Source organism: Hyperolius riggenbachi, chromosome 1, assembly GCF_040937935.1.
Source record: "Hyperolius riggenbachi isolate aHypRig1 chromosome 1, aHypRig1.pri, whole genome shotgun sequence".
Classification (NCBI taxonomy): Eukaryota; Metazoa; Chordata; class Amphibia; order Anura; family Hyperoliidae; genus Hyperolius; species Hyperolius riggenbachi.
The window spans coordinates 492,187,166-492,210,016 of NC_090646.1; the positions used below are offsets into that span (position 1 = coordinate 492,187,166).

Genomic DNA, 22,851 nt, shown 5'->3' on the forward strand with positions numbered 1-22,851 from the left:
TTGCTATGCATTAGATGAAATGCTGGTGTTAAATGTAATTTTATCTTAAAACAATAGATAGATAGAGATTTTTGGCCCTTTATGCGTTTCAGGCGGTTCTGGGTCACCGATGAGCCATCTGGTTATTCCTTAGTACTGGTCCAAACCCTATCTCATTGAGTCATATCAATCCATGTCATGCACTGATGAGGACCAATAAGTCTGAAATAGGCTGTATATATGTTGGATTGGTGTGGCTCTGTAAAATGTATTAGCTACAGGCTCACTATACACTACCCGCTGGTGTAGCAGTTTGGACGTCCAGCCTGGCTTGCAGAGGGCATAAAGAGATTATTTGAGTATACAGGAGCGATGCATCATGGGATGTTGCTCGTTTAAAGGATAACTATAGTGAGAGGGATATGGAGGCTGCCATATTTATTTCCTTTTAAACAACAACAGTTGCCTGGAAGCCCTGCTGATCTATTTGGCTGCTGTAGTATCTGAATAACACTAACAAGCATGCAGCTAATCTTGTCAATATAGTCAGAAACGCCAGATCTGCATATGCTTGTTCAGGGTCTATGGCTAAAATTATTAGAGGCAGAGGATCAGCAGGACAGCCAGGCAACTGGTATTGCTATATTAAAAAAAAAAAGAAAAAAAAAAAAAAAAAAAGAAAAAAGGAGGAGACACCCGACATATCCCTCTTGCTTCAGTTGTCCTTTAACCACTTGATGAACCACCCTTTACCCCCCTCCCCCTTAAGGACCAGCGCTGTTTTTTAGTGATCTGTGCTGGGTGGGCTCTGCAGCCCCCAGCACAGAGCAGGGTGCAGGCAGAGCGACCAGATCGCCCCCCTTCCCCCCCCCCCCATGGGGATGATGTGCAGGGGGGGGGGGGGTCTGATCGCTCCTGCCTGCCTGAGGTTTGCGGGGGGGGGGCACCTCAAAGCCCCCCTCCGCAGCGAAATTCCCCCCCTCCCTCTTCTACCTTTCCCCCCTGGTGATCCGGGCTGCACAGGACGCTATCCGTCTTGTGCAGCCTGTGACAGGATGTCCGCTGTCACATGGCGGCAATCCCCGGCCGCTGATTGGCCGGGGATCGCCGATCTGCCTTACGGCGCCGTACAATGTAAACAAAGGAGACATATGTCTCCTACGTTTACATTTAGTCTGCGAGCCGCGATCAGCGGCTCGCAGGCTATTCACAGAGACCCGCTCCGTGATCTAACAGGGAGCGGCCTTTCCTGATTGATTAGGGAGGCACCTGGCGACGCAGATCTGCGTCGCTGGTCCTCCAGCTACCACTTTGCCGCTGCACGGTATGAGTGTGCGGTCGGCAAGTGGTTAAAGCTGAATTATCAGCAATACATTCTGTTTTAAGAAGGCAAAATTACATTTAGTAATTCAATATATCAGAGTGATATTCATCACAGTGTGGAGTTTTCCTTTAACCTCCAGTCTGCAGCTGCTATAACTTTCTAATGATGGTAACAAAATAAAATAAAAGCTATGGCAACAATGACGGGCGTTCAAGGAGGCATTTATAACACCCAGCCTGAGCTGGGCCCTTCCCTGCCCTACCCCCCTAGTCTCCTTAAGCATGCCCCAGATAGCTGGACTTAGTCCTCTTTGGGCTCACAAAATCTATTCCTGGACGGTAGTAATCCCACTCCCAGTCGCCCTAACATCTGCCAAACTGATACTACTGGTTATCGTTCCTATCCCCTCCCAACCAAGCTTAAGATACTAATGGAAGGTTTCGGTATATGTTGTTCCCTAAGTTCCCTTATTGATGTTCATTTCTTTATGTACAATTTGCTTTGTAAAACTTTTCAAAACTTTAATAAAAACTTTGAAACAAACAAACAAAAAAAAAAAGCTATGGCAACAGTATTTGGTATTGTGTACAGGATTCTCAGAAGTCTCACCTCTTTATTTCTGTCATAGTTTCATGGCTTACTCAGAAAAGTGTGAGCAAAACACATTGTTTTACCGTATCTTAGTGTCTCTATACTCACCTCAATGTCCTATTCATAGTCATGGGGAAGAGTGTACATGACTGTGGCGCTGTACAATACCCTATTGCCTACCACACGATTTGCATGCCTAAAGGGGAAATGTCCATTTACTGCTCTCAGCACTTCCATCAGTCTGCCTACACTGGAAAACAGAGAGCACCCAGTATGTGATGTATTTAGAATAAACAAAAAGTGAATTTTTGAAACATCTAATGCGCCTATGCCAGTCCCACTTCTGACTTTAGTTTCTGTGTATCCTAATTTTAAATGTGCAAAAACCTGCCTTTCCTGCTGCTGCCACAACTCTGCTCTTCATTACAGTTTTACTGGAGACAAACTCGCCTCTAGCCAAGCTAGAAATATACCAGCGTTCTTGGTGCTCTGGAATAAACAATATGCTGGGTAGCAGAGTGGCAGATGGAGGCTGCTTATTATGCCACTAAAAACACTGACTGCTGACGCCAATGGGAGGAAATACGGTAAATACCGCAGCACTACCCAAAAGGTGGATTGTGAATTATGTGAGCCAAGGGAAGGTTGTGAAGTGAGAAAAATGTTCAAATCTATTGACAGAACACAGAAATGACAGATGATAACCTGCTTAATAGGGCGGGAAAGTGAGGTAACCAATGTACCATTTAGCACATCAGAGTACCATAATCGTACAGTCACAGCTCAATTCCAGCCAAAACTTACAGTGATGTGAAAAACTATTTGCCCCCTTCCTGATTTCTTATTCTTTTGCAAGTTTGTCACACTTAAATGTTTCTGCTCATCAAAAACCGTTAACTATTAGTCAAAGATAACATAATTGAACACAAAATGCAGTTTTAAATGATTGTTTTTATTATTTAGTGAGAAAAAAAACCTCAAAACCTACATGGCCCTGTGTGAAAAAGAAATTGCCCCCTGAACCTAATAACTGGTTGGGCCACCCTTAGCAGCAATAACTGCAATCAAGCGTTTGCGATAACTTGCAACGAGTCTTTTACAGCACTCTGGAGGAATTTTGGCCCACTCATCTTTGCAGAATTGTTGTAATTCAGCTTTATTTGAGGGTTTTCTAGCATGAACCGCCTTTTTAAGGTCATGCCACAACATCTCAATAGGATTGAGGTCAGGACTTTGACTAGGCCACTCCAAAGTCTTCATTTTGTTTTTCTTCAGCCATTCAGAGGTGGATTTGCTGGTGTGTTTTGGGTCATTGTCCTGCTGCAGCACCCAAGATCGATTCAGCTTGAGTTGACGGACAGATGGCCGGACATTCTCCTTCAGGATTTTTTGGTAGACAGTAGAATTCATGGTTCCATCTATAAACAGCAAGCCTTCCAGGTCCTGAAGCAGCAAAACAACCCCAGACCATCACACTACCACCACCATATTTTACTGTTGGTATGATGTTCTTTTGTTGAAATGCTGTGTTACTTCTACGCCAGATGTAACGGGACACGCACCTTCCAAAAAGTTCAACTTTTGTCTCGTCGGTCCACAAGGTATTTTATCAAAAGTCTTGGCAATCACTGAGATGTTTTTTAGCAAAATTGAGACGAGCCTTAATGTTCTTTTTGCTTAAAAGTGGTTTGCGCCTTGGATGTCTGCCATGCAGCCCGTTTTTGCCCAGTCTCTTTCTTATGGTGGAGTCATGAACACTGACCTTAACCTTCCTGGCGGTAAGCCCGTGCTGAGCACGGGCTATGCCGCCGGGAGGCACCGCTCAGGCCCCGCTGGGCCAATTTGCATAATTTTTTTTTTTTGCTGCACGCAGCTAGCACTTTGCTAGCTGCGTGCAGTGCCCGATCGCCGCCGCTACCCGCCGATCCGCCGCTATACGTGTCGCCGCAGCCGTGCCCCCCCCCCCCCCAGACCCCGTGCGCTGCCTGGCCAATCAGTGCCAGGCAGCGCTGTGGGGTGGATCGGAGTCCCCTTTGACGTCACGTCGTCTGTGACGTCATCCCGCCCCGTCACCATGGCGACGGGGGAAGCCCTCCAGGAGATCCCGTTCTTCGAACGGGATCTCTTGATCTCCGATCGCCGGCGGCGATTGGAGGGGCATGCCGCTGAGCAGCGGCTATCATGTAGCGAGACCTCGTCTCGCTACATGAAGATATTTTTTAAAAAAAAAAAACGTATTTGCTGCCCCCTGGCGGATTTTGACAAACCGCCAGGAGGGTTAATTGAGGCAAGTGAGGCCTGCAGTTCTTTAGAGGTTGTCCTGGGGTCTTTTGTGGCCTCTTGGATGAGTTTTCTCTGCGCTCTTGGGGTAATTTTGGTCGGTCGGCCACTCCTGGGAAGGGTCATCACTGTTCCATGTTTTTGCCATTTGTGGATAATGGCTCTCACTGTGGTTCACTGGAGTCCCAACGCTTTAGAAATGGCTTTATAACCTTTACCAGACTGATAGATCTCAATTACTTTTGTTCTCATTTGTTCCTGAATTTTTGGATCTTGGCATGATGTCTAGCTTTTGAAGTGCTTTTGTCTACTTCTCTGTGTCAGATAGCTCCTATTTAAGTGATTTCTTGATTGAAACAGGTGTGGCAGTAATCAGGGCTGGGGGTGACTACAGAAATTGAACTGAGGTGTGATAAACCACAGTTAAGATATTTAACAAGGGGGGCAATCACTTTTTCACACAGGGCCATGTAGGTTTTGATTTTTTTTCCTCACTAAATAATAAAAACCATCATTTAAAACTGCATTTTGTGTTCAATTATGTTATCTTTGACTAATAGTTAAATGTTTCTGCTCATCAAAAACCGTTAAGTGTGACAAACATGCAAAAGAATAAGAAATCAGGAAGGGGGCAAATAGTTTTTTACATCACTGTATATTCATCCTGGATAGAGGGAAAGAGTTAGTACGTTAGTATTATTTGGTATTTCTATATCCCCTTCATTGTCATAGGTCTATGCATGTATCATGTAGTGTATGCATCGTAGTCTAGGGTCAAATTTAAGGGGAAGCCAATGAACTTATCTGTATATTTTGGGGATGTAGGAGGAATCTGGAGTGCCTGGAGGAAACCCACACAGACACAGGGAGAACTTAAAAAACTCTGTGCAGATAGTGCCTTGGCTGGGATTCAAACCAGGAACCCAGCGCTGCAAGGGGAGAGCATTAACAACTACGCCACTGTGCTGCCTAGTTAAAACAATTGTTATTTTGTATGGACACCATAGGATTATACATTAGGGTTCTAGAGGTCATAGGGATAGGAGTGACAGGAACAGTGTAGAAACAACTGGTAAAGGTTGTAAAACATCCCCACTCTGTGCTAAGAATAAACAACTGCAGGTGGCCTTCAAATTCCACTTCAAATTAAATAACAGCTACAATGTGATAAGGCAAGACTTGTGGCATTACCAACTAGAGGTTTAATGGTTAAAATGTAGCTTTATCTGAAATGCTCTGTCTGGAGAATGCACCTACTCCTCCTTACCACCTTACTCACTCCCACCTCTCCCCACCTGCAGGCACTGGGGGTCATGTGCTCGGAAACATTAAGATCTGTTTGCTTCATTTAACCCCAGTGGCCACCTGGTGATACTGCTGAGGAGACAGACGGCATCTAGATCATATCAATGTAGATGCATTTAATTTCCTTTTGCAAACCTGACCCAGGAGGCATGACAGAGCTGGGGCACATATGTAAATAGAGGTGGACTGGACTATTGAGATCATTTGACTTCTGGCATTTGCTTTTATTTAGGAGAGGGTTATTAACGGCCAGGAAAAGGGGGGGGGGGGGGGTGTTTAAAATGTGGAATGTATTGCCACAGGAAGTAGTTATGGAAAATTCTACACCTGCGTTTAACCCTCTGGGGGATAATCCCGAGCTGAGCTCGGGGTAAGCCGCCACAGAGGATTTCTCAGGCCCTGGTGGGCCAATTTGCATAATTTTTTTTTTCGATGCACGCAGCTAGCACTTTGCCAGCTGCGTGTATATACCGATCGCCACCGCTCCGCGCTGATTCACCGCTACCCGCCGTGCTGCACCGCTCCCCCCCCCCCCCCCCCAAGACCCCGTGCGCAGCCTAGCCAATCAGTGCCAGGCAGCGCTGAGGGGTGGATCGGGACTCCCTCTGACGTCACGACGTCGTTGACGTCGATGACGTCATCCCGATCGTCGCCATGGCGACGGGGGAAGCCAAACAGGAAATCCCGTTCTGAACGGGATTTCCTGTTTGCTTTGATTGCCGGAGGCGATCGGAGGGGGTGGGGGGATGCCGCTGCACAGCGGCTATCATGTAGCGAGCCCTTGGCTCGCTACATGATTTAAAAAATATTTTTTTTTTTTAAAAAATAGTGCTGCGCCACCTCCTGGGCGATATAATTGTATCCCCCAGGAGGTTAAAGAGGGCTTGGATGCTTTTCTTCCATTGAAAAGACATTCATGGCTATAGTTACTAGGTAATTTCCAGCAGTGTTGATCCAGGGATTTTCGGTAAGGAATTTTTTTTCACCCTTTTAGGGATAATTGGCCGAAGCCTTATAAAAGTTTTTGCTTTCCTCTGGATCAACTGGAGTTATGTAAGGGTGGAGGACAGGAATGTACCATTTTTTTGCTGGTTGAGCTTGATGCAAGTTCAGTTGTCCTGGCTTTTAACAGAAATGTAAAAAAAATATATATATATATAATAATTTAGAACAATGAAGTATATTACAATGATTCTGTAAACATCACAATCTCCTCTCTTTCAGTGAAGTATTTCCACTTGGTTTTAGACCTGGTCTCACTATATTATTATTATTTAGTATTTATATAGCGCCGACATCTTCCACAGCGCTGTACAGAGTATATATAGTCTTGTCACTAACTGTCCCTCAAAGGAGATCACAATCTAGTCCCTAACACAGTCATATGTCTATGTATGTATTGTGTAGTGCTATAGTTGCTTTATCTTCCACCTCTCAGGAAAACAGCACTAACCAACTTTGCCACACAAGGATAAGGGAACCTTTGTTGTATATTTCTGCTGTAACTTAATGTCGTGCACTGTTCTTACGTTATGTCTATACTGTAAACTTATTCTTGCCCTGTGATGCTAAAACCAATTCCGGGCATGACCCAGTCATGCTTGGCGAAATAAACGATTCTGATTCTGATAACAGTTTGCTTGCCAATGCCTCTTTCAGCTTCCAGTCCGGAGTGAATGCTGTGACAGGGCCACAACACAGGACTAGCATTCTGATCATCACTACAGGACATCACATTGTCTCAATTACATCTTATTACTTCAGACCTTTAACCACCTTAGTGGTATGGACGAGCTCAGCTCGTCCATTACCGCCAGAGGGTGCCGCTCAGGCCCTGCTGGGCCGATTTTGATAAAATAAAAAGCAGCACACGCAGCCAGCACTTTGCCAGCCGCGTGTGCTACCTGATCACCGCCGCAGCGCGGCGATCCGCCGCGTGCAGCGGCGAAAGAGGGTCCCCCCAGCCGCCCGAGCCCTGCGCAGCCGGAACAAATAGTTCCGGCCATCGCTAAGGGCTGGATCGGAGGCGGCTGACGTCAGCTGACGTCCATGACGTCACTCCGCTCGTCGCCATGGCGACGAGGAAAGCCAAACAAGGAAGGCTGCTCATTGCAGCCTTCCTTGTTACTTCTGATTGCCGGAGGCGATCAGAAGAACGCATCCGGAGCGCAATCTAGTGGGCTTTCATGCAGCCAACTTTCAGTTGGCTGCATGAAATAGTTTTTTTTTAATAAAAAAAAAAAAAACAAACCTCCCGCAGCCGCCCTGGCGATCTCAATAGAACGCCAGGGTGCTAACTAGGTCATAGAAAAGACAAACATACACTGAGCTGATCGGTAAAACATTTTCGCACTAAACCAGTCATATACTGTGCAGCACGGTGGCATAGTGGTTAGCTCTCTCACCTTGCAGCACTCAATCCCCGGTTGGAATCCCAGTGAGGGCACTATCTGCATGGAGTTTGCATGTTCTCCCTGTGCCTGCCATCTTTTTCATAATTTGGGGTCCTTTAACCCTGGCTCGCTGCAGTTGAAGTGCAATTGGGAACAATCGCACTGCACCACAGCCAAAAAGTCACACTGCGTGTTATAGCTGTGGTGAAAACAAAATTAACATGTGACTTCCAGGATTACCACAGAATGCGCAGGGTAAAGCACTACAGCTTTTGCGTTACTTCTGTGGTGCCCGGAGCACTTCCACAGCATCGCCCTGCAGGCAGTGTCATGTCTCACCAAGTAATGGACTTTGCGACAAGCTGCAGCAGGGGGGAGTGCCGTGATGCGACTCACCATGTTAGGTGTAAAAGGGGACTAGATTCCATTTACATGGGTGTCGTACTGATATTTTGTCTTCAGAAGTTTCTTGTTGTAGACCTGCAACATGTACATGGCCAGCGGAGTCAGATTTCACACGTTTAGCTATGGTCAATGAGATGCAAATAATTTCAAGTTGATACAGATATTATGCAAATATGTGCAACCTGAAAATGGACCAAATGCACCTGCTAAGAGATCCAACCTGAATCATCTGAATCCCTCAGCAGCTGCATTTGATTGGTCCCTTTTTAAGCTGCATATATTTGCATCAAGATTTTGTAACTCATTGCCCTTCCCTGGTCATATGTAAACTTATGCTAGGGCCAAAGACTTAAAGGGAACCCGAGGTGAGAATATGGAGGCTTCCATATTTATTTCCTTTTAAGCAATACCAGTTGCCTGGCTGCCCTGCTGATCCTCTGCCTCTAATACTTTCAACCATAGACCATGAACAAGCATGCAGCAGATCGGGGGTTTCTGACAATATTGTCAGAAATGACAAGATTAGCTGCATGCTTGTTTCTGGTGTAATTCAGTTCACTACTGCAGCCACATAGAGCAGCAGGACTGCCAGACAACTAGTATTGTTTAAAAGGAAATAAATATGGCAGCCTCCATATCACTGTCACCTCTGGTTCACTTTAAGCTGAACTTAACTTTCCAAGCAAATTTTAACTGAAGTGAGGCCCCATTCACACTAGAGCATTTTGCCGGCGATTTTGGCAAAACGCTCAAGTACTAGCGCTTTTTAAAGCACTAGTGCAATAATAACCTATGGGCCTCTTCTCACTTGGGCAATTTGCAATCGCTCAAAAAAAAAAAAGGTTGTAACCTACACCATTTTCAGGCGATTTCCCGGCGATCGCGTTTAGTGCTATAGAAGCGATAATCGAAATCGCCGGGAAATCGCCCCAAGTGTGAATGGCGTTAATTGCCAAAAAAAATGCCAAAGCAAAACGCTAGCAAAAGCGCTAGCGTTTTGCAAGTGTGAATGTGGCCGAAAACTCTGAAAATAATTTGGAGACATAGAAATAGCCCAACATCCTGGCAAATGGCATGGGGGAAACCATATGACTGCTTCCAAATTCATTCCACTACAGGTAAAAAGGCAAAGCAAAGATAAAAATTAGCATATCTCCTGTTTTCCAAGAAAAATCACTCCTTTCAAATCATCTTTATATATACTTCAAATATTTCAACAGACTGGTCACTGGTCAGTAGCTGTATGTTTTTCATTGTGAAGAGTGCCTTGTGTGACTGTCAGCTGTCAGTGAGATAGGAGGAATTACTGCCAACTATACATACACATATCCTGCCTCCCTGTGGACATATAGGATCCGGCTTTCACATGGAATTAATGAGTAACTGCAGTAAACCCAGCAAAGCAATCAAGGTGCAAAGAAGACACAAAAATAAAGAGGACTTGCTTCCCACAGGTTTATGAACCAATGAAACTGTAGTGAAATCTAGGCAACACCAATCATGGTAATATACTATTACCATAGTTTCCACCAATTACAGTGGAGGAAATAATTATTTGACCCCTCACGGATTTTGTAAGTTTGTCCAATGACAAAGAAATGAAAAGTCTCAGAATAGTATCATTTCAATGGTAGGTTTATTTTAACAGTGGCAGATAGCACATCAAAAGGAAAATCGAAAAAATAACCTTAAATAAAAGATAGCAACTGATTTGCATTTCATTGAGTGAAATAAGTTTTTGAACCCTCTAACAATAAAAGACTTAATACTTAGTGGAAAAACCCTTGTTTGCAAGCACAGAGGTCAAACGTTTCTTGTAATTGATGACCAAGTTTGCACACATTTTAGGAGGAATGTTGGTCCACTCCTCTTTGCAGATCATCTCTAAATCCCTAAGGTTTCGAGGCTGTCTCTGTGCAACTCTGAGCTTAAGCTCCCTCCATAGGTTTTCTATTGGATTAAGGTCCGGAGACTGACTAGGCCACTCCATGACCTTAATGTGCTTCTTCTTGAGCCACTCCTTTGTTGCCTTTGCTGTATGCTTTGGGTCATTGTCGTGCTGGAACACCCATCCACGACCCATTTTCAGTTTCCTGGCAGAGGGAAGGAGGTGGTCGTTCAGGATTTCACGATACATGGCTCCTTCCATTTTCCCGTTAATGCGATTAAGTTGTCCTGTGCCCTTAGCAGAAAAACACCCCCAAAGCAAAATGTTTCCACCCCCATGCTTGACGGTGGGGACGGTGTTTTGGGGGTCATAGGCAGCATTTTTCTTCCTCCAAACACAGCGAGTTGAGTTAATGCCAAAGAGCTCTATTTTGGTCTCATCAGACCACAGCACCTTCTCCCAGTCACTCACAGAATCATTCAGGTGTTCATTGGCAAACTTCAGACGGGCCTGCACATGTGCCTTCTTGAGCAGGAGGACCTTGCGAGCCCTGCAGGATTTTAATCCATTGCGGTGTAATGCGTTTCCAATGGTTTTCTTGGTGACTGTGGTCCCTGCTAATTTGAGGTCATTCACTAACTCCTCCCGTGTAGTTCTAGGATGCTTTTTCACCTTTCTCAGAACCATTGACACCCCACGAGGTGAGATCTTGCGTGGAGCCCCAGAGCGAGGTCGATTGATGGTCATTTTGTGCTCCTTCCATTTTCGAACAATCGCACCAACAGTTGTCACCTTCTCTCCCAGCTTCTTGCTAATGGTTTTGTAGCCCGTTCCAGCCTTGTGCAGGTCTACAATTTTGTCTCTGACATCCTTGGACAGCTCTTTGGTCTTTCCAATGTTGGAGAGTTTGGAGTCTGCTTGATTGATTGATTCTGTGGACAGGTGTCTTTTATACAGGTGACTAGTTAAGACAGGTGTCCTTAATGAGGGTGACTAATTGAGTAGAAGTGTCTAACCACTCTGTGGGAGCCAGAACTCTTAATGGTTGGTAGGGGTTCAAATACTTATTTCACTCAATGAAATGCAAATCAGTTGCTATCTTTTATTTAAGGTTATTTTTTCGATTTTCCTTTTGATGTGCTATCTGCCACTGTTAAAATAAACCTACCATTGAAATGATACTGTTCTGAGACTTTTCATTTCTTTGTCATTGGACAAACTTACAAAATCAGTGAGGGGTCAAATAATTATTTCCTCCACTGTATACTAGAAAAAAAAAGTTATAGCAGCAGTGGGCTTAAAGGGAACCTGTACTGAGTAAAATTATTTAAAATAAACACATGAAGTAACTTCAAATGAACATTAAATAGTTACCTTGCCATCAGTCCCTCTCAGAAGCTCACCATTTGCTTCTGCCAATGATCCCTTCCAGTTCTGACAACATTTTGTCAGAACTGAAATATATCAGTTACTGTCAGTTATAGCTGAGTGGACAACTGATGTGCCCGGTAATGTCTATGTTTCCCTATGGCTCAAGTGGGCGATGTTACAGTTTAACAGTGTGCTGACCAGGAAACTGTTATGGGGTAATGGCCATCTTCAAAATGGAGGACGGAGAATTCCGTCAATCAAAGTGGACTAACAGGATTCAGGAGAGGAGAAAGAGATTGATGAGTAGACTACACGGGAGGTAAGTATGACTTGTGTATGTTTATTTTGACTTTTAATTTTCAGTTCAGGTTTTCTTTAAGTTGAAAGTAAATAACAGCATTCAGTTACTAAAGTGGAAAACCGTCGAGGCGCTTGGCTCAGTCCCAGATCTGCATCGTACATACTGCAACCTATTTGCCTGAAGAAGCAGGGTCATCCCTGCGAAACACGTATTGTTTTCTGAAGTGTGTAAATAAAATGGCTTTATCGAAAATACCTTCAGCATAATCTTATGTCTGCTTGGAGGAGGCAAGTCCACCACTGCCTCCTCGATTTTAAACTTTTTAGATACTTTTATCCTTTTGGCGCCTTTGTATCCATTCTACGTCATATTGTTTCCAGGAAGAGTTAAGATTCTTCACTTGTTATCTATGCAAAAGAGCTTTTCTGAGTTCTCCGACTAAGGGCCAATGCACACCAAAAAGCGCTAGCATAATAGCAAATGCTCAGCGCTTTTTGAAGTGATTTTTTTCAAAGCAATTGTAGTCATGTGCCTAGTGATTTTCTAAGCATGCCTAGCGATTTCTAGAGCGTTTTGGTGTAGCGTTTTTTATTTTTTGTTACAGTGCTGGAACTGAACAGCTTCTGGAACAAAAACACTTGGAAAATTGCTCTGTTGCGCTCTTCAGAGTGATTTTCCACTTTCCTATACTTAACATTGAGGCTGAATCGCTTCAGAAAAGGGCCGAAATGCTGAAGGACCCACGTTTGCTTTTGGGATAAAATCACATCGCTCTGGAGTGATGCATTCAAAAACATTAGCCAAGTGCTTTTCAAAGCACTAGAGTTTTCAAAATCGCACAGAAGCGCTCGATGTGCACTGGCCCTAACTTGGTCAGTGACAGTCCTATTTTCTGAAGCACTTATGGATCAAAGAAACAGTAAGGCACAGCCTCAGATAAGCTTTTACTGCAGGGGAGTTCAAAGGGTCATTAGCTCTGCTATGTTTCATCGTTTAAAATACAGAGTAGTTCGTAATTGCAAATATGACAGAATGATGCAATGTTATAAAAAAAAGCAACAAAAAAACCTCAAAATAAAAATAGACTTTTTGCTACTAATATTCTATTAATTATCTTTACTACACATACCGTACAATTCATTATATCATAAGTTTTTTTTTTTGCTTCAGTGTCACTTTAACATTGCTATTACTGCAACTTGTGCTAGGCTGCTTTCCCTCATATTTATCTACAGGTAATTCTAGTTGTGGTTTGATATAAAACAGAGTGATTTGTTTCACTCCAAGTACACATCACATAAGGCCTGTATCATATGTCAGAGGAGTGTCACTTGACAGGTGTTTGCTGGGTGTGGTGCTCCTGTGGGGATGGTAATGCATCATCATTGCTGACGGAAGAACTGTTTGCACACGACAGCTGTAGTGTGTACAACTTGCTCATTCTACACATAACTATCCCACAACAGCGGATCCATCCTACCTGTTTGCCAGGTCAGCTGCAGTGGCTGCAGAACTTCCATTCACCAGAAGAGACACATTAGAAATGGCTCCAGCCTGGAAACATTCTACAATGCCAACATCTCTGCGGGGACAGTAGCCAAAGTCATCACCTGTCACCACCAGCTTGATGCCCGTGCTCAGAGACATCGATGACAGCAGGGGTAATCTGCATGTTAAAAAGAAGGATAATGTGAGAGCGCCAATCAGAAGGCTTTAGGTAATTGTTAGTTGAGCATAACCAGGCGCTGAATAATTTTCAAATGTCAAACAGGGATGCCATCTGAAATTTGACAAGGTAGTTCCCTACACTGAGTGCCCCCTCCCTGGGCTGAACATGACCAATCATATTTAAAAGGCTTTTGATTGATACCTGTCAGCTTCACGCTAAGTGGTTGTTTCCGCGTTATCCCAACGTGGGTGCAGGTGCATGACTATGCGAACATTGCATGGCAATAACGACCGTCACAGCGGATCAGATCTTTTAATCCCAGACGATTCCCGCGCAAAGTACCACGATCGCTTGAAGTCTCGTGCACACCCCCCAGCAGGAAGAGGCGTCGCTGAACAACCATTGTCAAGGGGACGTCGCTGGACCCACTGGGTGGGGAGTATTGAGCTTAAGTCGAATGTTCAGCCCATGTCTGATAAATACAGTGGCTTGCAAAAGTATTCGGCCCCCTTGAAGTTTTCCACATTTTGTCATATTACTGCCACAAACATGAATCAATTGTATTGGAATTCCACATGAAAGACCAACACAAAGTGGTGTACACGTGAGAAGTGGAACAAAAATCATACATGATTCCAAACATTTTTTACAAATCAATAACTGCAAAGTGGGGTGTGCGTAATTATTCAGCCCCCTTTGGTCTGAGTGCAGTCAGTTGCCCATAGACATTGCCTGGTGGGTGCTAATGACTAAATAGAGTGCACCTGTGTGTAATCTAATGTCAGTACAAATACAGCTGCTCTGTGACGGCCTCAGAGGTTGTCTAAGGCCTCGTTCACATCATTTAGCGCAGATGGCTGTGCGATCGGAACGCAACGCGTCCAATCGCACGCCATCTGCGCTCCTATGCGCTGCGCTGCAGATCCCATTCATTACAATGAATGGGATCTGCGCTGCGATTCCCAAAAATGCGTGCAGTACGCGATAGCGCAATCGCGCTGCCACGCAGCGCATATGATGGGAACGGTAGAAGGGCTGTCTATGCCCTTCTACCGTTCTTGCGTGTCGCACACTATACGCGCTGCCAAAATGCGCACGGCAGCGCGTATAGTCTGAACGAGGCCTAAGAGAATATTGGGAGCAACAAGACCATGAAGTCCAAAGAACACACCGGACAGGTCAGGGATAAAGTTATTGAGAAATTTAAAGCAGGCTTAGGCTACAAAAAGATTTCCAAAGCCTTAAACATCCCACGGATCACTGTTCAAGCGATCATTCAGAAATGGAAGGAGTATGGCACAACTGTAAACCTACCAAGACAAGGCAGTCTACCTAAACTCACAGGCCGAACAAGGAGAGCGTTGATCATAAATGCAGTGAAGAGGCCCATGGTGACTCTGGACGAGCTGCAGAGATCTACAGCTCAGGTGGGGGAATCTGTCCATAGGACAACTATTAGTCGTGCATTGCCCAAAGTTGGCTCTTATGGAAGAGTGACAAGAAGAACGCCATTGTTAACAGAAAAGCATAAGAAGTCCTGTTTGCAGTTTGCCACAAGCCATGTGGAGGACACAGCAAACATGTGGAAGAAGGTGCTCTGGTCAGATGAGACCAAAATGGAATTTTTGGCCAAAATACAAATCGCTATGTGTGGCAGAAAACTAACACTGCACATCACTCAGAACACACCATCCCCACTGTCAAATATGGGGGTGGCAGCATCATGCTCTGGGGTTGCTTCACTTCAGCAGGGACAGGGAAGCTGGTCAAAGTTGATGGGAAGATGGATGGAGCCAAATATAGGGCAATCTTGGAAGAAAACCGCTTGGAGTCTGCAAAAGACTTGAGACTGGGGCGGAGGTTCACCTTCCAGCAGGACAACGACCCTAAACATAAAGCCAGGGCAACAATGGAATGGTTTAATACAAAACATATCCATGTGTAAGAATGGCCCAGTCAAAGTCCAGATCTAAATCCAATCGAGAATCTGTGGCAAGATCTGAAAACTGCTGTTCACAAATGCTGTCCATCTAATCTGACTGAGCTGGAGCTGTTTTGCAAAGAAGAATGGGCAAGGATTTCAGTCTCTAGATGTGCAAAGCTGGTAGAGACATACCCTAAAAGACTGGCAGCTGTAATTGCAGCAAAAGGTGGTTCTACAAAGTATTGACTCAGGAGGCTGAATAATTATGCACAGCCCACTTTGCAGTTATTGATTTGTAAAAAATGTTTGGAATCATGTAGGATTTTCATTCCACTTCTCACGTGTACACCACTTTGTATTGGCCTTTCACGTGGAATTCCAATAAAAATGATTCATGTTTGTGGCAGTAATGTGACAAAATGTGGAAAACTTCAAGGGGGCCGAATACTTTTGCAAGCCACTGTATCTGAAAGATGGGGTAGGGTTTAAAGGGGAACTTCAGCCTAAACAAACATACTGTCATTAAAGGATACATCTGAGCTATAAAAATAAACTACTTACCCGGGGCTTCCTCCAGCCCCTAGCAGCTGATCTGTCCGACGTCGCAGCTTCACTCTCTGCGCCTTGCCAGGCCGTCCTCTACTGCGCCTGCACGGGTGATTTCATGGGGGCAGCCATCTTTTTGGTTCAAAGGAGGTGACCGAGAGCATGATTCAAATTCAAAATTTAAAAAAAAAAACGAATTTGCGCCAAAACAACAGCAGTAGAAAAACATCAGAAATGCCATCATGCTTTGCACAGCATCACAGGGAAAATGCCCGGGCAGTTTTCTTCTGTGCAGCTAAAAATGAGGCTTAGGTAAGAAAAACAAAGTTCTGATGCTGTAAAAATGTTACTGAAACACCAAGCCTTTTCAGTGCTGCTGAGTAGATTTTTAGTCTGGAGGTTCACTTTAAAGAGACTAACAGCATTTTCAGCCTTATTTCTTCTATCCTTTAAGTTCCTATGCCTGTTCTAATGTGGTCCGGCTTACTGCAGCCTTTCCTAGTTGTACAGTGGCTGTATTATCTCTGTTATATGATCTAATCTTCTTTCCTCTGTCGGGCTCAGGCACTCAGGCTGGAATGTGCAGCTCTGCTTGTGATTGGATAGAAGCTATACACACCCTCTCCAGGCCCCCTGCAGGCTCTGCACTGAGCTCCTCTCAGCCTATCACATGCTGTTAGCAGCTATGTCTTGTTTGTAAATACTGCCTAAAACTGGCAATTACAAGCCAGGATTGCAGCAGGGAGTGGCAGAAACAGCACAGAGGGGCACAGGAGAAAATAAGGAATAGAATGGTATGCTTTTTATTGTAAGAATTTTAGAGTACAGATTCTCTTTAAAGAGACTCCGTAACAAAAATTGCATCCTGTTTTTTATCATCCTATAAATTCCAAAAGCTATTCTAATGTGTTCTGGCTAACTGCAGCACTTTATGCTATCACTGTCTCTGTAATAAATCAATGTATCTTTCCCCTGTCAGACTTGTCGGTCTGTGTCTGGAAGGCTGCCAAGTTCTTCAGTGTTGTCGTTCTGCTATGAACTCCCCCCTCTCTGCACACTGCCTGTGTGTTATTTAGATTAGAGCAGCTTCTCTCTTCTCTTTTACAAGCTGGATAAATCGTCCTCTGAGCTGGCTGGGCTTTCACATACTGAAGAATTACAGACAAGGGCAAAGCTGTTTACAGGAAGAAAAGAGCAGCCTGAAACTTCAGTGCATGAGAACAGGGGGAAGAAACACACAAATGATCTCTTGAGATTCAAAAGGAAGGCTGTATACAGCCTGCTTGTGTATGGATGTATTTTCTATGTGTGGACATACTGTACATCAACCTACTTCCTGTTTTGGTGGCCATTTTGTTTGTTTACAAACAAACTTTTTAAAACTGTTTTTAACCACTTTTAATGCGGTGAGGAGCGGCGAAATTGTGACAGAGGGTAATAGGAGATGTCCCCTAACGCACTGGTATGTTTACTTTTGAGCGATTTTAACAATACAGATTCTCTTTAAGCCTTGTACACATGCTGGAGAGTTCATGGCCAAGGCAGCTGGTCAGGGCCACCTCTACTGAGAATCTAGCATGTGTACAGTGACCCCCAATCACCCTCGGTGCCTTGGCCAGCAATCCAACTGGTGGACTGACCAAGGGCATTGTTATCCCCCCCATCTCCCTACCCACCTTTTGTGCTTACAGCAGCTAGACTACCCCTTGCTTTAGGTAAAGAAACTATTCAGTCCAAAAAACAAAGTTTTCAACTCAGCCAGGATTGGCTGGAACACGTGGCAAGCATTGATCAACTGAATCATGCCTGGTGGTACTTTAACTGCATTTCATTTAAAATAGTTTATAAATAGGAATTAAAATACCATAGATGAACCTATTCAGAAAGGCAAATAAACTGCAAACAATCAGAAAATAATGCCTCGTCTGTATAGCAGGAAGGTCTGCAATACAGGCTGAAAATATCAGGGCTGTGGAGTCGGAGCAATTTGGGCACCCAGAGTCGGAGTCGTTGTTTCATAAACTGAGGAGTCGGAAGGTTTTTGTACCGACTCCACAGCCCTGGAAAACATCCTTGTCTAACATAACGGTACTACTGTGCACCAGACCACCAGTGAGCCCATTTTGTAATCTATAAGACTAGGTTCACACTGGGGCATTGTGTGCCCTGTAAAAACAGATGGGCAAAGTCGTATCATGCATTTTGCGCATGTAGAGACATACAGGGAAGCATACAGTCAATGAAAAGTATGTTTCACTGCAGGTGTAAATGCACACGTTGTCCGATACCACACAGCATGCCTCGAGTTAAGATGGCAGAGTACACCGGAGATTACCAGTTCAATATAATTACATTGCAATTCTCCAGTATAAACATAATCTAAAGCCTGGTATACCCTTTCAATTATGTTTGGCCGATCACTGACCAATTTTACCACCTCTATGTAGTTTGAAGATCAACAGATATTGAATACTATGAACAGATTGGGTAGGTAAACCCCCATACTGCACGGAGGTGGAAAAATTTGTCATTGATTGTCCAATCATAATTGAAAGTGTGTACAAAGCTTTAGGGTGCATACTAACATGCAATTTTTATTGGCCAATTTTATAATCTCCATAGTAAGAGAGCGAACAGATTTAATAGTATGAAGAGGTTGTGTAGGTAAGCCCTCGTACTACATGGAGATGGTTATCAGATTCACGTGTATCATATACATTTCAGATACAGCAGAATTGAATGGTATTAACTAATATATATACACACACACATATACATACGCACGCACGCACGCACTCATACACGCACACACTTAGACTTACCAGGTCTCTTCTCTTCAGTAGTATTTTTTCCATTATAAGGCATATACAGACCTACGTAGGACACAAGGTCCGCATACCAGCCTCCTGGAACGTGGCAGTGACTTCTCGTCAGAGAAATGTTTTTTAAACAACAGCTACTGTTTAAATAAGGTAACCTTGAGTTGAGCGCTGGACTTGGTTAGTGTGATAAACATATTTATTCGTTTTGTTTTTTTAAACACATGAACTTCCACTGTATAAACAAGTGCAAGTCTGAGTTTTCAGAGCTGGACTTTACTTACCAGCAAATTTGTCAGTTTCCTTCATACAAGCAGCTGAAGGAAACAAATTCACCACCTGTCTGCGGCTCTATTGTACAGCTGTAGTACAGGCGGCGCCCCCTCCCCCATCTGAGAGCAGCCGCAGTTGTACTCAGACGCAACATGTCACGGGTCTCTGCCCCAGATAACGCCATTCTATGTGAAGCGCTGACACATATGGGGTTATAAACACTGCCCTTTGACTGCATTTTAAAGTTTACACAAGGTGAACCTCAGAAATGAAAAGGCATACTTACCTACAAAGAGGGAAACCTCTGGATCCTATTAAGGCGGAACCCCCCACCCCCCCCCCAGGCAGCACTCCTCAACAGACACAACTGAGGGCGTACTGCACCAGCACAAGTATTTCCACGCTCGTTCACAAGTGGCTCCGTCCTACAGCACAGATATGGCCACACTCGTGCCATAAGAGGAGTGTGGCCCCAATGTTAAAGAAAATGGCTTCTGAGAGTAGAAAATAAGTGAAAAGGGTCATAGATTTTAGCTTTGGCATACTTCAATTAATGTATCAGTCACTATACAGAGACAAACAGTAAAAAGTAGATTTAAGGCACAGTTTGCAGTACTTAGTTGCACTGTCCATACAACTCTATGGGTCTGTTCACAGTACTGCATTGTAATGGATCACATTACTCTAACTCGCTGCATGCAGGCTTTGTATTAACCCTCCTGGCGGTCTATTAAAAACCGCCAGGGGGCAGCGCTGCCATTTTTTGGATTTTTTTTTTTAAAATCATGTAGCGAGCCTAGGGCTCGCTACATGATAGCCGCTGCTCAGCGGCATCCCCCCAGCCCCTCCGATCGCCTCCGGGGATAGGCGATCAGGAAATCCCGTTCAAAGAACGGGATTTCCTGGAGGGCTTCCCCCGTCGCCATGGCGACGGGGCGGGATAACGTCACCGACATCATGACGTCTAAGGGAGACCCGATCCACCCCTTAGCGCTGCCTGGCGCTGATAGGCCAGGCAGCGCAGGGGTCTGGGGGGGGGGGGCTCTGCAGCGGCGCGGATAACTGCGTTCAGCACAAAAAAAATTACGCAGATCGGCCCAGCAGGGCCTGAGAAAACTTCCTGCGCGGCTTACCCCGAACGTTACCGCCAGGAAGGTTAAAGTCTATGTCCAGTCTCTATTGCAGTTCACACTCATAACATTTGCATTATGCAACTGACCACTGTGAACCTAGCCCAAATATAAAACTGTGGGATATCTGAAAAAAAATTTTTTTAGGAGGAGGATAGATACAATTGTTTATATCATGAGTTTATTTTCACCTCAGTATCCCTTTAAAGCATACCTAATCTCACTTTTAATATTAACTGGCTGTGTTGGTATGTGCCTTTGTGGCAGGTATACCACTCTGGACAGTCCTAGGTTCTTTGCAGCCAACCCTAGTCCCTGAAATCAGTTGGGAAAATATTTGACAAAACTGTCAAATATCTGAGGTACAGGAAGGGGAAGATCTATTCCATCTGTTCCTCCCGCTTGCCGCTCTCTCTTCATCCATGAGCAAGGCAGTACTTTGTGGGAGCAGGAAATCTGGGCACCGCAGAAGTCTAGGCGCTGCCATAGGCAGTCATACTAATATCAGCCACTGTGGCAAATTTGGGCGCCGGAGCCAAGCTTGTGCCTGCTATTTGCAGCCTCAATAGCAGACAGGCCATTTTTATTTTACCACCGTAGCCATACCTCCCAACTTTTTGAGATGAGAAAAAGGGACACTTAAGACACACCCCTAGTCACGCATACCATAAAGATTTCATAAGAAAAATATGCTGTGTTATAATTGAAACCACACTGGTCCTTTCTATCCTGGTGTATTTTCCTTCACATTAACATTTGAAAATAAAAGATATATCAATTTAAAGGATGGGAATAAAGTTTAGAGGCAATTAATCACTTCAGCACCACAGGGTTTTTTGCTTAAAAACCAGAGCAATTTTCACATTTCAGCGCTCCTCCCATTCATTCACCAATAACTTTATTGCTACTCATCAGATGTAAATTATCTATATCTTGTTTTTTTTGCCACAAATTATGCTTTGTGAGGGTGATATTTGCTTTTAGTAATTATGTTATTATCTGTGCATTTTAAAGGGAAAAATGAGAAAAAAAAGTAAAAATACACTATTTCTCCATTTCCATCCACTATAGTTTTCAAATAAACAATGTTACCATAGGTAAAACCCACACATTATATTTGCTAATTTGTCCTGGTTATCTCAACATTTAAATAATGTTCCTAGTACAATGTATTAACAGTAATACACTCTCATGGCATACATATTTCAAAAGCTAACTCCCTAGGGTAACTATGTATTCTCTTTTCAATGCTGTCACTTTTGGTTTTTTTTACAAGTTCTTTGGGGGTACAGAGTACATGAAAACAACAGTTTTATTGCTTTTCATTCAGTTTTCGGGTAAAAACAATCACATGACTTAGCCCTCAGTTGTCAAACACAAAATCTATTCTCTCACTTGTCACGGTTAAAATGATACCCTATATACATAATCAGATAGCTTATTGGGCATACAGCACACTGTTTACCACAAGTACGCCTATCTACTCCCCTGAGCTTCAAGTGAAGTTTTGTGGGGAGTAGATAAGCGTAGCAAGGGATTCAAAGTGGTTAAACACATTTTTTTAGTAGAGAAATACAAATATTTACATAGAAAGAGGGACAAATGAGGAGGAAAAAGGGGACAGGGCTCCCAAAGAGGGACTGTCCCTCCGAAAGAGGGACAGTTGGGAGCTATGCCGTAGCTCGTATGGGCAACATCTGATATTTTTCATTTATGCAGGGGGAGGGAGGCAGATAAGTTTAGGCATGAATGGGGGAGGGGGTGTTAATGATTACTATCATAAATGCTTAACTCACTTCAATTCACTAGATGTTTAGTCTAATCAAACCAAAAACAAATTGTACAGTATATGGAAAAAAAATTATAAAACAATTAAAAACTATTAACAATCTTCCCCTCCTTGCATCCTTTCCTCTAGTTTTGAACAAAACAATATACAAAAATACACTAAGGTGACATTTGAGGACAGATAACAGGGAGCAGGTGAGAACCTAGCCTGGCGGCAATAGATATAGAGAGGGGCCACAGAAGCAGTAACCAATAGTGAGGTTGCAGTCTCGCAGAAAAGCACCAAGCGAGCCGCTACTAGTACATGCAGCTTGTAGTACAGTACAGAATGCGGGCACACAACACACATTTCGGCATCGTGGTGGGGGAAGGAAATAACTGCAGAACAAGGAAGTCGCTGGAGGACATCAAGATCACACATCCGATCGCTGGTTCACCCAATCACGTATAGAAATCATTCCGCCACTGCGGCAGCCTGCGTGCTCACCTTCCCCGGGCGCTGCGGTCCAACCACAGCAGTCATGCAGCCTCCAGCTTTCATTTCCTAGTACTGCACTACTCATTGCTCCGTCCTGTCTCTGCCACTGCTACGCCTCCCACACTACGTCGCCCTGACGCTCCGCCCCTAAAGATGATCGGAGCTTCAGGAAGCGGTCTCTGTCTGACTGTCTGTGTCTGTGTAGCAACCTGGACTGAAGCACAGTAGACTCTCTAGCATTGCCATAATGGACAGTGGTGTAGCACGTTTTCCCACATAAAGAGGAAGTGTAATGAAAATAAGAATGAATAAAGTAGCTTATTATTGTTAATTCATTTATAAATTATTTAGCCAGAGTGTTCACACATAGTAAAAGTCCTCACCCTG

General features: G+C 44.1%; 1 protein-coding gene across 3 annotated transcripts in view; it reads right to left on the reverse strand.

Moving 5' to 3' along the window:
• YDJC (YdjC chitooligosaccharide deacetylase homolog) overlaps positions 1-22,576 on the reverse strand; it is a 41,173-nt gene extending 18,597 nt beyond the window's left edge. The window contains exons 1-2 of one of the 3 annotated variants that reach the window (XM_068271567.1): positions 22,474-22,576; positions 13,318-13,503 (exon numbers count right to left, since the gene is read on the reverse strand). In XM_068271567.1, coding sequence (XP_068127668.1) covers positions 13,318-13,484 — 167 coding nt within the window. In that variant the 5' untranslated portion in view covers positions 13,485-13,503; positions 22,474-22,576. Of the gene's footprint in view, positions 1-13,317; positions 13,504-18,798; positions 18,902-22,333; positions 22,423-22,473 lie in introns of those variants that run through there. The other 2 variants (XM_068271566.1, XM_068271569.1) reach the window with 2 other exon arrangements.
• Between the last annotated feature and the right edge of the window lie 275 nt (positions 22,577-22,851).